Source organism: Callionymus lyra, chromosome 13, assembly GCF_982586985.1.
Source record: "Callionymus lyra chromosome 13, fCalLyr1.hap1.1, whole genome shotgun sequence".
NCBI classification, from domain to species: domain Eukaryota; kingdom Metazoa; phylum Chordata; class Actinopteri; order Syngnathiformes; family Callionymidae; genus Callionymus; species Callionymus lyra.
Window position 1 is genome coordinate 16,166,473 of NC_141830.1, and position 22,798 is coordinate 16,189,270.

General features: G+C 37.4%; 2 protein-coding genes across 2 annotated transcripts in view; one reads left to right on the forward strand and one right to left on the reverse strand.

The window, feature by feature from the left end:
• Nucleotides 1–8,584, forward strand: part of iglon5 (IgLON family member 5) — a 133,353-nt gene extending 124,769 nt beyond the window's left edge. Inside the window, exons 6-8 of the mRNA XM_087806324.1 lie at nt 49–169; nt 1,174–1,325; nt 4,885–8,584. Coding sequence (XP_087662450.1) covers nt 49–169; nt 1,174–1,325; nt 4,885–4,982 — 371 coding nt within the window. The 3' untranslated portion in view covers nt 4,983–8,584. The remainder of the gene's footprint in view (nt 1–48; nt 170–1,173; nt 1,326–4,884) is intronic.
• LOC148067540 (uncharacterized) overlaps nt 8,436–22,798 on the reverse strand; it is a 49,652-nt gene continuing 35,289 nt past the window's right edge. The window contains exon 10 of the mRNA XM_087806315.1: nt 8,436–8,570. The gene's annotated coding sequence lies outside the window, so the exon portion shown is untranslated. The remainder of the gene's footprint in view (nt 8,571–22,798) is intronic.

The following is a 22,798-nucleotide window of genomic DNA, read 5'->3' on the forward strand; positions in this document are numbered from 1 at the left end:
GCGCCGCGAGTTTGTCTATTCAACCCGTTTCTTTTTTTTTCTGCCTAGACCCTCCCATGATAACAGATTTAAAGAATCTTCCGGCCCACCCTGGGAAAACAGCAATACTGCGGTGTGAAGCCATGGCTGTCCCTCCAGCTGCATTTGAGTGGTACAGAGATGACCACAGGTGAGACCATTTAGTTCTTTTTTTTCAGCAGTATGAACCTGACTTGAATTGCTCATCACTCACTTAAAATCAGTGCTGGTCTGATGAAGCTTCATGAAGCAGTGTCATTATTTTCAGAGTCCACCAGATGGTGCACCGTTTTCCTTTGTTTAAAAACGACCATTCTAATGAAACATCCCATCATTTTTAAACTGATGGCGTCACCTATTGACCTCTAAACAACATGACACTGCTTCATGAAGCTTCATCAGACAATCACTTGGAAAAATTACTTTTTTTACCATTTATAAGATTTCTAAAAGGATTTGTTAGCGTCGCAATTGAATTATAACAACATGACATCAGGAATTGTTCTGAAAGAACCTAAATAAATATTGTATTTTTTCAGCTTGTTTGTAGCAGAAACTTCCAGTCTCTAAGCTGCTGCCTGAAATATTCCTCATTGAAACACATTAAGTGTCAAGATTTACACTGATGGCATAGTTTATCTATCCATCTACACAGTATAGCCACTTCCACTAAAATCAATGTTAAAATCGAATATTGTTTGGGGGGGGGGTTTCGTAACAATTCATCTCGTTGAGGCTTCAATACAAGATGGAAATTACAGACAAGCACCTTAGATGTATTTGAATGTCACTAAGTGCGTCTTTTTAGTTGAAGACGAAGACATCTGAGCTCCAGTCGCTACAATATTTGCCTATAACTCTAACAAAGGAACAGATTGCTCTGAAAATAATCCCAACCCTTAGTCGACATGAGGGCGAGTAGAAAATGAGTCAAGTTTGAATTTTGGGTGATCACTTGAGAGGAGCTGAAAATATCACCAACACATTTACAGAAATGGATTGTAGACAGAGAAACAAAAGCAGTGTGAGAAATGAGCTTGTGAAAAAAGTTGCTAGAAGTCCTGTTGAATAAAGTGTGATCTGATTTTTCTTCTTTTTATTTTCTCTCCAATTTCTTTTTTTTTTCCAATCCCATTCCCGGCAACAACCATCCAGGCCTGTAGAGAGTGACAACACCCTGAGGATCAAGAATGAAAAGACACGCTCGCTGTTGCTATTCACCAACGTGACAGAGAAACATTTTGGCAACTACACCTGCTTCGCCTCCAACCGTCTGGGGGCTTCCAACGCCAGCATGTTGCTGTTTCGTAAGTTATCTGTCAGAATCACACGCCGTCACAGAGTAATAAAGGGAGCTTGACAACTGACTATTAACCAATCCCAGAGACGGAAAACGCATGCACCGACTCGAGTCTTTCTTCTGCCATCTTCTCCAACGCTTCCCTTCCCCATCCATTTCCTCCATTTTCACTTTTCTCCGCCCCATTAAAGATCTCCTGTATTACCATTTCTTTTTCACTGGTGAATACACACTCCCATACGGGCACACGCTCACTCTTTCCTAAGAAGTTGTCCTTCCTCCTGAGGCCCAATTCACATTAATCGTCCCCAATGAGCATTTTTCTTTCCCTTTCATTTATAGTTCCCGAGTGTTAGGAAGCCTCCACCCCCACAACAGTGCACTTGCCATTACCATCTTAAGTGAGTCCTTCATCCATCAGCTTTCTTCCGTCATTCCTTTACCCATTATCGCGACTGGTCTCCCTTCAATGAGTCACTCCCCGTCAGACCTATACATCTTCCAACTCTCGTTTTTCACCGTCGCCTCAAAGTCTTTCAGCCTATCTCTCCATCATCTCTCCGTCCGCATCCTCTTTTCTTTCTAATCGCCTCCTGCCATCATTGGAAAAAAAAAAAAAAAAAAAAAAAAGAAGCAAAACAGTCTTTGTGTAAACCAGAAAGGAAAATGGTCCAATCTTGGTCTTATTAGTTCCTTCGCTAACATCGCCCGCAGTCATTGTTTACTTCTGCGATTCTTAATGTGGTACTTGGTGGATGTTTACGCATCATCTTGAAAAAAAAAAAAAAAAAAAGCTCTTCACCGTAATTACAATAATGCAATGAGACTATTAATGAGACAATTATCAACCTGTTCTAACATTATCTTCACATGGGCATCAAGCTATATTTCCCAGTGGCAGTAAACAGAGAGAAGGTTAATTAGTCTTTTTGCAGCTCTTCATAAACGAAAAAAATGGTGGGTGTTTGTTTTCAGTCCTCGTAGAATCATTAAAGATAAATGTTAAATGATGAAATAAAGCATACAAATTAATAAAAGATGTAACAGATTGTTCAAAAAATAAATAAAACGTATTGGTAGACGTTATTCCATCGCCAAAAGATGACCAAAAGCAATTAGGAAAATGTCATTAAAAAATGTGTATTTACTTTTTTGGCTCTCTTGAGTGTTTATTTGGATGAATCAGTTGGAAAAAAAAAAAAGATGGAATATATTAATTTTTAATGAATACATTTGGATTAAAAGCCACAAAACAGACAAAAAACCAAGGCAAGTGAATCTTAATGTAAGTGGGGTATAAATACAAGTATATAAATGTGTATATCTTTAAGTAAATAGAAAATTAATATAGAAATATTTTCTTTATTTTAAGTACAACGATGTGATTTATTTTTTCATCAAGCCACCTTTGTCGCTTTATTTAATAATTTTATACATTTTTAGTTATCGCAGTTATTTCTCTACATGATTCAATGTGTATTGTGAGGTCATTTGATGTTTGATTTAATTCACCATCATTCATGCTCACAGATTACAATTTCATGTTGTTGTGTCTGTTCTGGTTTGTGCCGGAGCAGCTCAACGCAAGCTACTGCTCGGTTTGCATCATGCACTCAGTTGTTATCGACTGTTGTTTTTCAGCAAGTTTACTTAAGGGTTGCAAATAGCAGAGTATAATTCCACGTTTGTATTGTAATCTTGTTCTTTTTTGAAGGATTTAGAATGAGCGCTGTTGAGATTATAGGTCTGCAAAGCAGATTCATGACAAGTACATTAATTTCTTCAACAATGTTTCAATTCCTGAACCAACAGAATTTCAAAAGATGATTCAGACGCAGTCACTTTACAGGAATGATACATTTCTTTTGCGCCTTGTGTTGCTTTGCAGAGGCAATTTTTTACAATCTGAAGCATCAAAAGTGAAATTCGTTGATAAGACCCGCTTCTCTCTCCGACACATCTCCATGAAAATGCCTGCAGATAAACTGATTTACTGATACTGGGTCTGTTGCTGGATTACAAGAGGCAGGAGGTGTTTTGAAAAGGCTCCTTCTGTTTAATATTGTAATGTAGGTTCAGTTTTTAAACCATCGGTTCTATTAATGATTTACAAAACCAGTACGAAATGCCCCACACCTTCTTTTTTTGACCAAAAGAAATAAGCTTTTTTTCATTCATTATTCAGGCAACAATTCAGTACATTTTACTCAAATCATTGTCCATTTTCATTTAATAATGAAATTATTAAAAGGGAAGATTAATTTGACATCAACTGAAAAGTGTACCTTGACCCGGCGCAGGAAACCCAGAAGCAGATGCAGGAAAGGTGAATAAACTACTTTACAAACCACTTTACAAAAGCATAAAAACATAGGCCAAGTGAACTGAATAGAGACTATAATCATGCAAAACATACCACTGAAGTTTGACGTCACAACAGAGATTGACAGACAAAGGGTTTTTTTAAACACACAGCAATCAAGGGGAACAGGGATCAGGTGAGACGTTGTGACAGGTGACACAAAACAGGGCAATCAGGTCAAGCTCACAAGAGGAAGTTGACAAGAAACAAACGGAGATGAGGACTTCACAATAAAACCAGGAAATGAGACGAAGGGGAACATAAATGACAGGACAGGACAATGACAATGATATTTACTGGCCGTTTGAATGCACCAATTTAGTGCCCATTGTGCACTACATTTTCGCTCACTGCTCAAGGTGGACGCACTTGTGTACTCAAAATATTAAGTGTAAGTGCAGAAGTGCACAATTTGGGACACACCGCAAGACACTAATCGTGGAACTAACTAGTTCTGTTTTTGTCAAGCTTACCAAACAAAAATGTGGTCAAACTTTGAAACTAGGTCCAAGGGTTACTTAAAAGTAGGTACCCATACTTCCACACAAGAAAAATGTGAGTGCCTTATTTCAGTTTTGTTTGTGCCATTTTCCCTCATGCACCTCGTTCCACAAACACAATCTAACAATGAAATAGTACTGACAGAAACTAACTCAGTTCCCAGAGTCTGTAAATGAACAACATTTAGACCTAAAAGAATAATTTATAAACATAACTTGAGCGGGAATGTATTCATAGGGACCAACACCTTTGCAAAAGTATGTGTTTGGCATTACAATAACCATCCTTATCTAATAGGCGGCGCTTCAACGACCTTCCATTTGACCTGCAAATCATCACCACGATCATGATTTTCTTTTCTGTCTAATTAGTGAAGCGAGCTAAGGAAGAGGAAATGCGGCAACAAAACAAAACGTTCAATATATCGGTCGTGACATTTCAGATGTACTGTTGACATTTACAACCAGTTTGAAGGGAGAGGAAAAAAGCTAAACGCTTCTTTCCGGAATGTCTATTTTATGCTTTTTCTTTTGGGACAGAAACTTTTCTCCTCAGGCCACAATAAAATGTATAGGGAGCCACGGTAGGCCCTTGGGCATGGGATTCACAAATGTGGCGAATTTTAAGGTTTCCAATTGGTGCTCAATAAAACATTCTTTTGTGCTTTGAATTTTAAGGTATGTTTTTCTTTCTCCTCATGCAGGACCAGGCGCGCTTCAGGGTCGAGGGAGCGCTTTGAGTGCAGGAATGAGCATTGCTGTCTGGATTTCCCTTTCTACTCTACTTCTGCAGCAGATTTAAAGATCAAGCACCGACTGGAATTGTCTCCTAATGTCCCTTCAAGTCCCTCCCTCGCCCCCCTTTTTCTCTCCCTCTCTCCCCCCCCCTCGCCCCTGTACTGAAGGAAATGATATTCTTTAATTACAAACCCATCACTGTGAACAAAAAAGAATATGCATTAATCTGGGAGCCATTGATTCATTGCATCAAACACACAAGCCACACACCCCAGCGCCCATCAACTTTGAGGGCATCACATGGTCATCCCCCCTTCCTCCTTCTCTCTCTCTCTCTTTCACGTTTTCTTCTCTTTATCTCCACCGCTGGACAGATGTCTATATAACTGTACTGTAAGTATTGTGTCGGTGATCGATGGGAAAATAGCTACAAACTGGACTTTTGTTCATATAATATGCTCCGTGGACTGACCTACAACGTTTGCCTTATGAATACGAATCATAAGAAATCACATTATTGTGGTGGATATGTATGAAGTTATGATGTAATGTCGGTGATCATGTGACCTTTTTGTCCATCCGGGTGGACATGTCGATCAATCAAACGCACCTTTTTTTTTTTTTGGTTCTTTTAAAGCAGGATATCTGCTATGAATGATGTCAAAATGGTTGTGTCATCAGTCAGACTTCACCCCCCTTGTGTCGTGGGGGTGGATCTCAGCAACACGGGCCCCCCCGCCCCCCAATCTTTTTTTTTATGTTCACCGTGCTCTGGCAACTTTTGCATTGATCTAGTCTGATTCCTTTTGTGTTCCCCACTCCCCAGTGTAAATATAGACAGCGCGAGGGTCACGCCCTGGTGCTGAAAAACACCCTCTGAAGCAGAAACAGACTGTCAGGTGACAACCACACCTTCTCCTTCGCCCTCTTTGTCGCTTGTTGATAGCATGTAACGGTTAGAGATGTCCCTGTCGTGAGTCCATACAACCCCCCCCCCACCCTAACTTTCCCACTCCCCAGTGTCTGCAAGGTTTTACTTTCTTGGTGTTAATAATACTACCGATGAAGACGACGACGACGATGATGATGTTAATACGTCTTTGAATAATTATGAATAGTAATTCCTTGTGTGAAAAAAAAAAAATCATGATATTGAACTGTTTCGTGGGTTAAAAAAAAAAATAATCGTCACTTTTGTACTTTACTCTGAGAGGTCACAAACCAACTCAACGACTTTGAAAAAAAAAACAACAGAAAAATGATGTAAAGTTTTTTGAAGTAATGTGCTCTATTTTGCCATGATGAGCTTTTTAAAAACATTTTCAAACAATCTGAGCGATTGTTTCATCCAACCAGCAAGCAGTTTATAATAACATTTTTTTTAGCTATTATTTGGTATTTTGTTGTAATGGTAAGGTGTGTCCATACAAAACTGTTTCGGGCTGTGCCTCGTGACCACTCCTATTTCCTGTTTTACTGGACAAATGATATTGTTGCTGAAGCTTTATTCGAAATTTCCACAAGGCTATGGTAATCCAGAAGATGGTATATTAGTGAGCTTGTCTTTGAGAATCATTATATTTTCATTGAAACAACTTCCCTAATTTGATTTAGATGAGATGGTAAAGAAGATTTTGGAATTTTCTACTGTCTAAAGCCTTATTCCCACAGGATTAGTTTTATCCGTGGACCTTCGGTGATTTGTAAATTACCCCCTCACCTCTGTTTTATTTTAAAAACATGCACACAGGGATAAGCGACTGTAAAATAGTCTGTTTTACTGACATTACGGCCAGATATGTCGTCAAATCCGCTTCTACTTCAGCCAATGATAAGGTGGCCGCACCCGTTTTACCTTCCGCTCCGAAACGTAACCACAAAATGTAATATCTGTTTGGGGCGAGGCCGGATACCAACCAATGTTGGAATCTATAGTAAACAACCATATGGTGTTTTTACCCCTGTAAAGCTGTCAAGACCACTCAAAATTTCCACCGCAGCCATTATTCTATACCAATAGCCTAGAGATACAGATCTACAAAGACGTGCAATTACTGAACGGTCATGTTTTCTCTGCAAGATGGAAAATTACAACAATAAACACCGGGGTTCGCAGCTGTGTTCGGCAATACAGTAAGTAATGTGCGGTGGAATTATAACATTACAACTGACAGACATCGCAAGGGATTACATCTCTGACAATTATTCCAAATCGCCTTTGGTCCACAGATAATTCTCATCCCGTGTGAATCGGGCTTAAGAGTATTAAATTGATTGGTCTCCTTGTAAAGTTCTGTCCATAAAAAACAAAAAATGAGATTCGGTCCTTAAGCACCACCCGAATTACGTATGGAAGACTGAACACTGGTTTTCATCTAAAAATGGTTTGGTTCCTGCTTTTCTTTGGATGGAGAGATAATGTTTTTCGGATTCCGTGTCTGGACGTGAGGTAGTTCTGGCCAAAAGGGAGATAAATATCTAATTAGCTGTTACCTGTGGCGTGCTAAGTGAGGGAGCTCCAGCTCCGCCTGTCCCTCCTGCCAGCCTGCGACGGCCCCCATAAATCAAGCTCAAACCTGCCTCTGACAGGAATCCTCTTCAAGGACAACCTCGCCACTGTGTGCTGCTCCTCTCCACCAGACATGAGCAGTACAGAAAAAAAAACCCTATGGCACAATTACCCTGCCATTTTCCCCCCCTCACAGCACAAACAGTGGGAGGTGAGCCCCGTGTTTCCATATCCTGGCACTCGACTCACACATGCAGGGACTGGATGCAAGTTTGCGACTCAAGAGCGCCGTCACGGAGAAACTCACCTGCAAGATATTCTCTCGATATGAATGTTTTTTTGGCGTTTGATTTAGTTTCAAACCAGCAATAACCACTAACTGTTCACACTCAAGTGTCAGACATCTGTTGTGCAGCATCTGATAAATTACACATTATATCAAATATGTATGCTGTTGTTTAATGAGTGACGTGTGCATCTCGGATGTTTTTTTTATTTTAAAATTGGAAAAGAAAAACTTTTAACACCCAAAAACATGGATTATGATATAACTGTTCCCATTTAAAATTCAAATTTGCAAGTTTAAATCCCAAAATTGGAATTCTGCATTTCTCAATTACATTTGATGTACCTAATTTTGGTTATCCCTTTTTTTCGTATTGCTTCATTTCTGCAGAAAAACAGAACATTAAGTGCTTGAAGATTTATAGAATAATCTTTCTTACCATCATAGTATCTAGTTCATCTACCGGAGGAATAATAATAGATATTTAACTGAAAAAATCATATCCTTTAAAAGTTCGGTTTGGGTTCTTCATTGTGAAGATTCTTCCTTTCCAATTTCAAAATAAGAAGTGAAGCGGGAACACAGTTCATGAAGCCTTTATTGTGTACTTGGGAGTGATTGTGTGAGTTTTCAAATGACTTGTATTGTTTGTGGCAGAACTCACGCTGTCTGTGCATGCATCATGTTGCTACGAGAACTATTCCGTTTCAAGCACAAAAGCAGATCGTGTGGTCGGAGCGTTTTCTTAAATTCTGTCTCAGCCACATCAACTCATGCTGTGTCTTATTTGTCCCACATACTGTTATGCTCTTTCCTGCTGCCACTCACTTATGACATTTCTATGTACATAATCTGTCCTCGATGAAGAAAATGAACATAAAAACAAATGAAAAGATGACAAATGGATGGAATAAAGAAGCATTTGTGTTTGTTTGGGGAGGGGAAAAGCACGTCAATGTTTGTGTATGGGTACATTTTTTGAAAAAGAAAAAAAAAGCCAACATTGAAAAGTCGTGTTCAAATTTTTGGGGAGTCCAGATGGAGGGGAGTCACACTCAAATCATGAAGTGATGCTGAGTGGTATTGTTGCACAAACAAGCGGCTAAATACCACCAAACATGAAAGTCTACTGTGGAATTAGTCACGATAGAATAAAAAGATTTGGAAATTTAATTGACTTTTGTGCACCAGTTTTCCATTTTTTATTTTACTAAGTCGAACCAAAAAGCCTTTTTCAAGTAAATCTGTTAATTAAAAGCTTCAAACTTGTGTTGCGGTCAACACCATAATCTTGGGGATTAAGACGAGGCTAATATTGTCAAGGGTTGAGGCCGGGGAACAACAAGTTAAGAAGAGTCCATTAGTCTTAGCGCTCTGATGATTCCAGCCCATCGTTTCTAACAAGAGAAGGGATAAATGGATTTGGAACCCGCCTCCACATCCCAGTAAAGAGTCAGTTGAGTTTGCAAAATGTGCCAACCGGATATTTATTGTTTGGATTGTTGAGTTTTTCGAGATTATATAGTTTTGTCAATTGTCAGTTAAAAGAGGTTCTAAAAGTCAGTTTATGCAACTCAGAAGTGATTATATATATATTATTACTATTATATAAGTGATTAGAAAAATATATACTAAAAAAACTATTTATCTTGACCTTTTCCTTGGGCAACTTTTCGTTCAGTCAAGAATGCAGTACTCTTAAAAACACTTTTTAGGTCTTTCCTTTATTTGTCATGAATTAAAAAAAAAAAAGTTGGGGAGAAGAAGGTGGTAATGGGTCAATGAAGCTTCATGATGCAGTGCATCAGTGCATTAGTTGCATAGACCACTAGATGGCACTTTTCATAATTTTTAGCTTTGAGCAGCAATCCTATTGAAACATCACATTGTTGTCTTACGTTAGGGATTTTTTTTTTGCTCTTATATATATATACAGGTATATATATATATAAATATATATAAATATATATATATATAAATATATATAAATATATATATATATACAAGGTATATATATATATATACTGTATATACAGTATATGACACTGCTTCACGAAGCTTCATCAGCCCACAAGAAGTAAACTCAGATTTTTCTCAATGACAAATAAAAAAACTGCACATTTTAGCCAATCAGGTCATGTTTTTCATGTATTTTTTGAAATCCTTCCAGTTAAAAAAAAAATGTTTATGGTTTCATTGAATAATGAAAAAGATCAAACTATCTACTGACCAATATTTAATGATATGTACCTTACATTTCCTGAAAAATGCTTCAGAGCTTTTCTTGCTAACAGACACATTCAAACCCATGTTTTACTGGAAGGATTAAAAGATTCAGAACAGCATCTATATATACTTCAATTAAGGGGAAAGAATTAACAAGGACAAACGTTGACAGTTCTGATATAATTTCCTTTCATAATGTTACAGTTTCTTGTTATTGTGAAAATCTAACATTGAACAATATCAATTTCCCATATAATGGACGATTGAACACTAAATTAACCTTGTCTTGTTTTGATAATACATTGCTTTACATGAGAATGAATCATATCACAAATGAGTGATACATAAAAGCTAACTTTACTGGATCAGTGCAAGCCTATTAGATCTGGTCCGCGTCAGAGAAGATGTGAATCATGGTGCAGGGAGAGCATAATGAAGGTTTCCTCGCATAAATATGTTACAAAACATCATATTTTTATGGGTCATGATGTATGTAGATGATGGACTGGAGGGAAGGTGGGCAGACAGGACGCATAATTCCAGGGAAAACAACGTGTTAGGAGTCTGTGGGAGGATTCCATAACGAAGCTGAAACCAAAATATAACAGCGGAAGTTCCCTGCGATAACACGCACCAAAACTCCGAATAATCTCAGTAGTTGAAGTTGGTTATATTGCATTTCCAACCCTGAGCTCAGTGGTCTCACCCCAGGGATGGTTGCTCCACACTCTATTTATGGTGTCGCCATGTAACATGAACAGCATTAACATAGCCTTGATCATGAGAACAGCCTGGCCTACTTCAACTGCATAAAGAGTTTGCGGGGAAGGTAAACAAGAATCCTGCCCTTAATTACATCTGCTTCAAATGTCGATTGTCATGAAATCCTCCGTGAGTCATGTAACTTCATCAACACGTCAGTTTGTGACACCATTTGGCTTGTGAGGCGGCACCTCTAATTAGGTTTCTAACACATCGATGTTGTTTCACCACTAGTGTTTAGCGTGACGTGTGGCAGGATGTTTGTGGTTAGAAATACTTTTGAGAATTACTGAGATGTTGTTTGAACCAGAGTTGGGAGGAAATGTGGACATTACAGACGACACTTCAGTGAATCAGTGAAATGTAATTTATATATCTTGTCTGGATACGGAAAACTCAATAGTTCTTTCCAATTCACACCTTCGCAAGTTCCCAGAAACACTTTCACTAAGCAGCCAATCGATACGTTGGACTGAATGTCTTTAGATGGGAGCGGTTTCTAGCAGCTCCTGTAAGGGTTTTAGCAGGACCGATCTGGAAAACCTTTGCATCAAAAGAAAACATGTATATTATCAAGGGTTGGAGGGTTGAAAAGAAAACTGTATTTGATGCTAATCTGGGAGTTTCGGAGGACATGCAAATTGTCCATTCTCTTTGTAAAACTGAGGAGATTATGTATTTGTTGTGAACTAACTAGAGCATGTAGTGACTATAGAAGAGGGAGAGTGTCCACTCAAAGAGATGCATTGATGCACAAACACAACAGGACAATGGGCAGAAGGATGAACTAAAGCTTTCACTGGAAATGAAATTAAACAGCAATAATAATCATTTTATTTATATAACACTTTTTGTGTGCTTTACATAAAAGGGAATGACCAGTTAAAAATTGGCACAAGACATTAAAACAGCACGGTAGTAAAACAAGATGAAACAACACACGTCTCTATTCAAGGAAAATAGTATTAAATAAAATGATAAAACACTGCAAATAAAGGAGAGTAAAAGCCCATTAATGAATCCAGTTATGTGTGAAAAGGCGACATCACATAAAAAAACAGTCTGTAAAAGTGTGTTTTTAAAAGAGATTTAAAAGAAAGCACAGACACGGCTAGTCTTATATCCTCAGGCAGGCCATTCAAAAGTCGAGGTGCCCTGATGGAAAATGCTCCGTCCACTTTTGATTTTAGCCTCGACTTTGGAAGAGCAAGAAAATCTAAAACAGACAAAATAAAAATGTAGATCGAAAATATCACTTTTAACTAAAAATGATACAGCTGTCAAGATGGTGTAAAGTGTATGAATAAAGTGAATAGAACAAAACTGGTTGTCATTTTAAAACACACAACAAAATATATTGTAGGATAGCAGAGTGGGCGATCTGACACCACGGACTGGAACCAGGAAGCTAATGTTGATTCCTGGTCACTTACAGTCTCTGTCAAGAGTGAAACACTTTATTCAACCATTTTGATCCTTTGAATTGCATGTTGGCATATTTTCAGGAGCCCATGGAAATAAATTAAGACCCTTAACCTTGGTTTTTAGTCAAAGGGGCTCGTCATATGTCTAAAACTTCATCACATCACAGGCTGTTGCTCCTAAGTTTGGGAACGATCTAGTCTCCTGACTCCTTCAAGAAACACCTCAAGACATTTTTATTCGTGCAGGCTTTTCCCTGATTTCCGGAGACTCTTGTGTTGTTCTACGTGTTATCTTGATCTTTTAAATGTTTATTATATTGGGTATTGCTTTGTTTGTTTAAGCGCTTTGTGACCCTGGTCTGGAAAATAAACAAATATAAATTACTTGAGAAAACTCAGCTCAAACGATGCAAAAATCCATTGGATTTATAGCTTCAGCTGAGAGCCTGACGATTATTTATTAATGATCAACATCCTTGCAAATCCCTTGCTCAAGTCTTTTACACCAAAGCGTGCCTAATTCCCATACATTATCCTGATTATCTATTGTTTACCAAATATCTACTGGCTCTCGTGGGCAAAGTCAGTGTTGCAAGTCTATTAAGGCTCAGCAATTCTCCGTTTCAAACTCTAATGAGAACATTACAATACAGCGTGCTGCACTGGTTGGTGACGGTGCAGGGGAAGCGTGTCGCTCCGCAAGACTGGATGATGTTACAGTTGTGTTGTAGGGAACAGCAGTTATTGTGGCGGGAGATAATGGACATTATTTCGAGTAATTAAACTAAGAAAAAGCCTGTTAATGAATATTGGACAATACTTTATGTTGATGAAGCTTCATGAAGCATCGTCTTTGTTTTCAGAGATCACTAGATGTCACTCTCTCCTGTATAATATATTGCTTTGAACAGCTTTTCTGTTGAAACCTCAAATATTTTTTTAACTGAGAGTGCAAACTACTGGGCTTTTTAAATAGTTCTGAAAGTACCAGTAGTTCCTGGAAGTTGGAAAGCAAGACATAAACAGGTGTTTTTTTTTCCTTTTTTTCAAACACAAGCTGGTCCACGTAATTAAACAATAAATTACGATAAATTACGATAAATTACGATAAATTAAGAATGCAAAGGCACACATGTTTCCATTGGTGTAATTTACAAGTATAGAGAGCTATTTTGGTAAAATAATTCCCAAAATATATGCAATTTCTTAATTTGTTGCCAGTATTATCGGATTAAAGTCAATTTAATATAAGTAGTTGAAAACTAAGGGTCAGTATAATAATGCCATCTTGGAGTGTTAGATTATGAACCTCCTAAATATTATCAATAATCCTATTCATTCCAGATATATGATAGTGTTAATTTAGTCGTTTTCTTCACTTTAAATTTGATTTCAGCCCAAAAAGACTTTTTAATCTACAGAGAAAAGCAAATGAATTAAAGGTTAACTAAAGTAAAACGCCAAACTTCCCTGACTAACTCAAATATTTAAAATGGTTTCCTCTCTAAGATGCACTAAGTCCCTTATTATGATGATGTTGTGAAGTTATTACTTTATAAAGTTATCCCCCGACTGAAATCTCGGCGAAAGAGGGTATGAAGCACGTTATGACGTAATATAATCTTTCTCCTTGCACTTTATTTTCTTCCAACTGCGCTGTTGTGAAAGTGTGTTTCCCCTCTGGGGATGAATAAAGCCTTTCTATTCTATTCTATTCTAATGGTTTTGACTCCTCCAGCAAGCTGTAATCACACCCAGCTTTACTTATACAACGAGTCGTTTGGAGGTGAAGACTTCCAGGTTGATGATGCGCTGTGACAAACCTCGATGCTTGACCAATCACAGCAGAATGGGTTATGCTAAACAATTTTTCATCTATATTTCATTCTACACAAAACTGAAACTCACTTATTGCTCTCTGTGTTTTATGGATCTACTGACTCCTTCAAGAAACATCTCAAGACATTTTTATTTGTTCAGGCTTTTCCTTGATTTTCTGAGACTCCTGTGTTGTTCTCGGTGTTATCTCGACCTTCAAAGTAAATATTTTATTGGTTATTGTTTTGATTGTTTAAGCGCTTTGTGACCCTGGTCTGGAAAAGCACTCTACAAATATAAATTACTTACTTACTTACAATAGAGGTCCAATATATGTTTAAGACACACTTAAATCAACACATTAGTGGCACTTTAAATTCACTGGAACTTGCCAGTTTGAGACCTTAGCTCCCACATAAACTGTGTATTTGTGATGTGTGAATAAGAGGGTGGTAGGTAATGGACAGGCATCGGACCAGGATGTCGGCCTCTTCACAGATGGCTTCCTGTCAGTCACAACAAGAGGGTAATTAAACAGAGCAACACTCTCGTGACCGAGGACGACAAAAAAGGCAGCATCTTGACCGTGATGTCTCCACTAGTCATTAAGTTGCCCACTTCTAATCACCGCCGCAAACACACGGCGCATCCCCTCTGAGTCACCAGCCCACGTCTTGCATTTTCCCTGTCAATCAACGCAGGGATAATAGATAGTTTCGGCGCCGAGATCTGACATCGCAAATGTAGGAATTCTCACCAAGTGACACCAACAGCTGGCGCATTGGTGTTGATTTACAATCCACTTCCGACTCGGTGGGGAAGCAGCACAGTGGAGCGCCAAATGTGAGTCTTAATAGATTCGGAGTGAGCTGCGCAGCAACTTCAGGTTGAAGACAGAGCAGCGTGATGGGGCCAGGTCATGTGACGTGTTCATTAAGTGAACTGACAGAGTGATGGAAAACGTCTCATTTGGAAAGTGAGGGGATCTTTTTTTTTTAATGATAGCTGTTTCTTATTATAGTTTGCTTCTGTCACATTCAACATGTATCAATGTGTGTGCACGTCTGTGTGTGTGTAGGTGTGTGTTTGTTGCACACGAGGGGGAGGTCAAGGCGGGTAGCAGAAGCAGCTTCTCACTTCCTGCTGAGTTTCTACTTTTTGTTCTAAGTCAAGTCTTTGTACTGTGTGTGTCTTCATGCACACACTGTATAAAGACACACACAGACAGTTTCAGTTTAAATTATATTTATTTTTTGTTTGGATTTTAAAACGACAGTCCCTAGAAGGATAACTATTAACCAGATCCAATACTTATCTTAAATAAGACCATTTTTCTACTCCCTGCTCATCTTGCAGGAAAGAAGCTGTTCTTGGGAGCATAAAATGTTAATTAATAAGAAATATAACACATACTTTACTATTTATTTTTAAAGTAATAGAGACACTATAGTTGAAACCTTTCTTGAAGCTACATTTAGCCATTAAGTGTATCATAGTCCTAATGCAGTTGGTTAACCTACAGTAAGTTATGTAACCACCTTTTGTATCCTTTCTTATATTAGTTGTACATTTACTTAGAAAACTTTCCTTAGTTCATTTATTTACTAAAATTGTATTCAACATAAGGTGTCTTTGTTTTCTCTTAAAGCTGATCTTCTTGCTCTATAAAACCTCCTTTACTAAGAAGACACTACTGATGTGTTGATGAAGCTTCATGAAACAGTGTCATGTTGTTTAGAGGTCAGTAGGTGGCGCCATAAGTTTAAAAATGATGTGATATTGCATTAGAACAGTTGTTAAAACTAATTTCAAGATTATTAGAGTCTCAATGAAAGGAGTATATTTAATAATTATATTTCAATTATTTGAGTATTCAATTAATAATAAACATAAAAAATACTTTTGGCAGTAATTGGAATGGCTTATATCCAAGACTTATTACAGTGTAAACATCCGTCATGATAAAGGAAGAGCTGAGCCAAAAGGCAAAGGTCTTAGGAACTCCAGGGTGTTTTTTTTAAAAGTCAGCAGGTGGCGCCCTCAGTTCAGAAGGTAAGGTAAAACTTTATTAAGGTAAGGTAAAACTTTATTGAATTGTTTTTTTTGAATGATGTGAGGTTACAATAGAAAAGTTGTTCAAAGCAATAGATTAAACAGGAAGAGTGACACCTAGTGGACTGTAAGTAGGAAGACTGTTTTATAAAGCTTGAATGAACGATCATTGGATTTTTCTTCTTGAAGTACAAAAAAAACTTCACTTTCTGAGCTGATCATCCTAGAAGAATAACTCTGATAATAGAATCATACCATCCGTCCAAAACTTCAGACATTTCCTGAGAGAAAACTTCTTTCAAGTGTTATTTTGGAGCTTTAAATGTTTTCAATTGGTTTGTTTAGCTGTATCGCAGCTTGAAAGTAGTTCATCATCGGAGAAATTTATTGTTGTCAATATCAAGTGGAACATCGGGCCCAGCTTAGTGCAGAAGAAATTGATTTTAAGAAGATAAGATGAAGATAATTTCTGTCCTGATGTTGCTTTTATAAAAAAGTATATTTAGTTTTTTTGACATTCACATCCAAAGAAGTTCTGTACCTGAAGTCACACTTCAAGCATATTGTGTAACATCTACTTGATATAATTGTTGGAAGTTTGATGAATATGATCGATGATTTAGTAAACTTTGTCTGACATTATTGCTGGAGTTGACTGCCTAGGCAGTTTCATTATTTTCAGAGTCCACTAGATGTCACTCTCTCCTGTATCCTGTTTTGTTTGTAACAAATATTCTATTGAAACATCACATTATTTTGAAACTGAGAGCGCCACTACCGAGCTATAATATTTGATACTAATATGACACAGTTTCATGAAGCTTCATTAACACATCACAAGTCTATAAGGATATGGATGAATTTCAAAACTGACAGCATTTATAATATACTGTGGGTTGTGCCCATGACTGGGTTTAATAAAAACTGAATTTCTTTATTTATATATTTATTGTACAAGATTGCAGTCATTAATATACATTTTTTTGATTACACTATTTTTCAAAGTAACACAATAGACATGAACACAGAAAAACAACAATGGCAATTTGTATTAACTGATTGTTGTTTCTTTCCCTTTTTTGCCATGTATTATGTTATGTCCGGTACAACAATTTAAAGATTTTTATATATGAGCTTGTGATAATAATACACATGTATTAATGGCATAACAGACAATAATAATTGATATTTTATTTTAACGCAACATTGTTTTTTCTTTAATTACAAAGAGCCCATAGCAATATCCTTTAACATGACAAACATATGTATAATGTGAACTAGTTTAGTATAGTACAGTATATACTGTATATATGTACAATAAATAGAATGAACATCTACAGGTTATTTTTTATATAAAAGGAAAAGAGGGAATAACTAAATTTCAGAAAATTAAATCTTACTCATTTATAATGAATCTTTAAATCTATTCTTACCTAAAACATTTTTGTTTTTCTGCTTGATTTTGTCACAATCAATAAAATCCCCCTGAATTCCCACATGTTCAATTGAAATGATTTCAAGAAAAGCTGGAGGAAGGGTTGGCGTGAGCAGGAGAGCGGAGAGTCCGGCGTGAAGGTGAACACAGCAGGAGCTGCTGGAGGCTCCAAGCGTGTTCAGACAAACAGGTTTATTGTAAAAACCAAAAAGGGGGAAAAGAAAAAATACAGCAAGGCAGGAAACCTGTTCTCGAGAGAGAACCTTCGGTGTGAAGCCTGGCCCGAAAGATATTTTGCTTCACGATTGTGTGCTGTCCTTGCTGCTGGTCACGTGATGATAGTGCACGCCAACACATTAGCATCAGGGGAAGGAAAAAAAATTCACTACGACAACATTACAAGTCTATTATCTTTCCCAGAACCGCAAGTTCTGTCACGCCAGAGGTTTCCCGTGGACTCTCCACAGCTGGATGTATTGATCGTGAGCTGAAAGACCTCACAGCCGAAGACTTCCTGCTGACCTCATGTTGGGTGTAACATAGAAGAAGAGCCCTCTGTGTTTGCACAAGATGGAGGCTGTCAGCCGACACGCCACCTCTGCAGGGTGTTTTTGACAGGCTGAAAAAAAAGGTCCGTGGACATATGCAGAAACTTGACCTCCGGAAGAGTTAATGTTCAATTCATCAGTTAATGAGTGGCATATATGACAGAAAATACACTGGTGAATATCCACTACGAATGTGTATATTTATCATTTTAATTTATAGTATACATTCATTTTATCATTTTAATATAATTTAAATAGCTGAATATTAAATATATTTTTCTTTAGTTTTGTTTCAAGATATTGTAGAATCCTTATGTCTTGCTCGAAATGTCGATGCTCGATATACCTTTGAAAGAATGTCATGTAGAGCAGTGGAGGCCGCCAGGGGACGCCAGCGAGTCCAAGAAAAAGGAAAGAATTTGATATAGTATAACATTTATAAACCATTTTTCCATGTCAATACAAAAGAACAACTGATACTATTTATTTAAAAGTGAATTCACGTAAGAAAATATGCATTTACTCCGGGGCCATGTTGTATAAAGTGGCTATTGTGAGGGGCCATTAAGCACAATAAAGAAGTTAAAGGACAATATCAAGAAATCGAGATAAATATGCTTTAATTATTATTTAATTACATTTTATATTGCTTTTTTTTGCTTTTTAATTCTTTAAGGACAATAAATACTCACAAAAAGAGACTAGTAATGACTCATACAAATAATATTGTTATTTTCTACATGATCTCCATAAGGGCCACATAAATACTGTCAATGGCTGCATTTTTATTATTTTTATTATCCTTTATTTATCCAGGTTAGTCTCTTTTTGGGGGGGAGGGGCAATTTGATTAGGTCAAGATGGGCAGAAAACCCAAGTGGAAACTCTAATACATTGTATTGTATTTCGAAAAGTGTTATTTTGATGCAAGGAACTTAGAAAAACGACCTTATTTAGTTTAATTTTGTCAAATGTGCAACACTACCTCTCAGGTCAAATTCCAAAGATAATGTTCATGGAAGAAATAGGTCCGTGTTTGTTTGTTTTCGTTCCGTTCTGTGTTGTGTCGATGAGACAGATGGCCTTGAATAATACAGCAGTTGCAATGAATTGGACTCTCAGAGGTGAGTCACTTTCAGAGGTCCCATTCTGAACGCATTGTAAGAATAAAACATTAGAACTCAAGTGGGGATTAATTAGTTATCAGGAGAAGACACTACACTATTAATTCTACAATATCCCACTGGGCTTCGGGCCTAAATATTGAAATATGTTTTGGACAAATACATTAATTCAGGTTTTCACTTCATTATTCATACTGGGCCACAGGATTCCTGTTATGTGATGCCGGCAATTTAATGTGCAATATTAATGTTATGGGGCTAAAACAGTGGCAGGATAAAATGTTAATTTAATTAAAAAAACAGTGTCCTGAAACTTATTTTGTTTTGAGGTAGAAACCCACAGATATAAATACTAAATTACAAATGAAAAATGTATTAAGTTATTTGCACAAACTATTTATTTTAATTTTTTTTAATATATTTTTCAATAATTTTTATTAGTTGATTGATTCCAATATACCCTTTTTCTGCCCATTTTCTGTTTGTTTTTTTATTGTCAATTTGAGCTGCCACCATAGCATTGATATCAAGAAGAGAAAGAAAATAATTTCCACGCATTCATTCTAAATATATTTGTCTTTTTATTTATATTATTATTTTCTATATTCTATTATCTTATCAATTAGCCTCTAAATCTCAATTACCAAAATGAGTCAAGACAAGAAAATACAACAGTTATGAATCTAAATATAAATAAATCAAACCTAATGATAATCTTTAATGTTAAATAAACAAGATTTAAAACAATATAGAGCTAAATAAATAATATGTTTAAGCTTCATCAATCCAGACGAAAATTAACCTCAGTTAATGTCTGGGGATTTACACCTCTTGACTGCTAATGTGGGTTAAACATTGATCTCTCCGTGCAACAGATTGGCCGGAACAGTGCATACTTGAACAAATTAATGATTTTTCCGATCAATGTTTAAACACCTTCACCTCCCATTGAGACGGCAAATATCCATCGACCGAAGCTGGTTCAACCTTCTCGATAAATTCTGTCAGGAAATGCGATAAAGTCCGGTCTCGTCAATGTTAGCTTCAATCTTCACTTTACTGTAAATCTTCCATGTCCAGCCCATGCGTTTACTAGCAAACTGTTGTGTCTCGTGTTTTTTGTTTGAAGGGAAAAGTACACATCCTGCAATACAGGAAGTTGTTAGAGAGAACATTTAATCAACGCAAATTTTATTGCGACACACGTGCTTGTCTGTTGTTTATACTATCAACCTCCTTACTTGCCACACAATCTCAGCAAAAAGTCAACATTGACTCGTTGAATAATTATTGTCTTCCAGTAAACGGCCTTGCTGAGAGGGAGGTCAAACAATAACTGGGCTGGATCTCATTTATAAAGTTGAAGTCATGAAAAACTGTTTTTGTTCAAAGAACTACGTCAATCAATTGTTTTTGTTCATGTGGACATTTATGGGGATTTTCTTATTGTCCAGACATGGGTTCTTATCTGCTCTGCAAATATGCTTGACACTCCTCATACAGTGCCTTGCCTCTTTGACCCTCGGAACACCTCTTTCCCTTCCGAGCTTAGCCCTAGTTGTTCCCACGTTTCGAAGCAGCCTTGTTGTTGAAGTGCTGGTGCGGCCCCGACAGCCTACTTCTTTAGGGTAGATCAGTGATTCCCAACTTGTGGGCCATGCCCTCCTGGTGCAAAATGGTTTCCAAAATGGTATTATTTATTTTAAAATACACATAATGTTTTAAATGTTAAATGTCGTTACCTTTAAAAGGATATCAAACCTATTTTAAATATTATTTTCATTATATTATTTTTTCTTCAGGTCTTATACATGTGACAAGGAAATGTGAACACATTATAACTTCTTCGTATTTATGGGGCTGGAGGTGGGCCGCAGAGTTTTTTGAGACTTAAAAGTGGGCCCTGAGTTGGAAAAGGTTTGGGACCACTGGGTTAGATGGTAGATGGATCAGCATGCCTCTCTGCACTCAGCCACTCAGCAGCCAATTCAGTAGTACTATGAGGCAGACTTGGTAGCACAAGTCCAAAACACCATATCTGGCGGATTGAAGTGATGGTGATAATTTCAGGGGAAACAGCTATCTGTTTTCCAGTCTCTTGCCAGTGAAAGGACACTTCTGGGGTTTTGTCGGCTGGTGTCGCCTCTGCTTTCCCCTGGACTCACAAACCTCCAGTCCATGGCTGTGATAGCAAAGCATTTTTAATATTTGTTTTTCTCCTTTTGATCATTCTCAGAGATACGCATTCTGACTTTCCACTCAACAGTGATTAATTGACCGAATGCTTTTTTTCTTAGTTATTGTGTAAATGAGGTGTGTACTTTTTTTCTGACCTTTAAAAGTTAACTAGGCCGGTCTTGCTCCAAGTCTCAAAACACTCCAGTCTGCTAGCATCTCGGACTCTCCACGCTCCGATCTCATTTTTGTCTTTGTCTCAACAGTCTACCTGGTCTTGGTAGTGTCTCCTGCCAATCTTTGATCTTGCTAGGGTCTTTGACTCGACACTCTTTGGTCTTGGTAGAGTATGAAGTGCATGGGTGTCTTGAAATCATTTGGTCTAGGACTTGACTCTTGACTCTCAGTCTTGGTAGTGTCTTGATCTCGATACTTTTAGGTCTTGGACTCCAAACTTTTCAGTTTTGCTTGTTGTCTACGTCTGAACACTCTCTTAAGTTTTTTCAGGGTCTTGAACTCTCCACTCTTGGATCTTGGTAGTGTCTTGGTCTAGACACTCTCGGGTCTTGGTAGTGTATTTGACTTCACACTTTTCTGTCTTGGTAGGGTCTCAGTCCCGACACTCTTTGGTCTTGGTAGTGCTTTGGTCTTTAGATTCCTCTGTCTGTCTTGATCTGGGCAGAGGCAATCTTGATTACCAGTCCATTTATTTTAATCATCATTTTATGTCCATCTGTCCCTGGAACTCAAGCCCCAAGCATCAAATATGTCTCTCAACTCCACTTCAAGCAGTCATTTCAAGAGATACTTATAATTGGCTTAAAAAAAGGTCAAATAAAAAATTGCTTAAAGAGAATCTAAAGATTTATCATCTCGGATGTCTGTTGAAATTGTAATACACAGCGATGGACTTTTTTCTAGCTCTGTCGTTCCAGATAATGTTTTCTAGCAAGTGAAGATCTTAAATGTCCACTGTTAGTAGAATAACTGAAACATGAATGTACAGGGAAAGGAAATCGACAACTTCCTGAGCCTACCATTTTCATCCATTTGCATTTCGATTCGACTCTACCCACACAAAATAAATCAATAACACTTTCTATAAATTGATTATCGCCATCTTTGTTGCTTTTCATCCAACAACTAGAGAACTTGTAAGTCGATGAATATACTATAAATATATGTGAAAGTAGCTTTGTAGCTATGTGTAAACATAGAGCACAAAAAATATATCGAGGAGCTTAATTCAATTAATAATGTTTTTATTAATGTGGCACTTAATGTGGCCCTTAATGTGGCCCTCCGGCCTTACTTTAAGCATGAGTCTGCATTAGAGGTATCATCATCTTTTATTCAGAGGCCCCTTTAGAGATTCTCTATTATGTCTGTTATCATGAAAATGGTTTGCTTCCACATGCATTGCATCTCATATTGACAAGGCTTTTTGCACATCAAAGCTTCCATCTTCAGGGACCTTTTCTCTGCATCGCTGCTGCTCACTAGCTTGTCTTGTGTATCCCT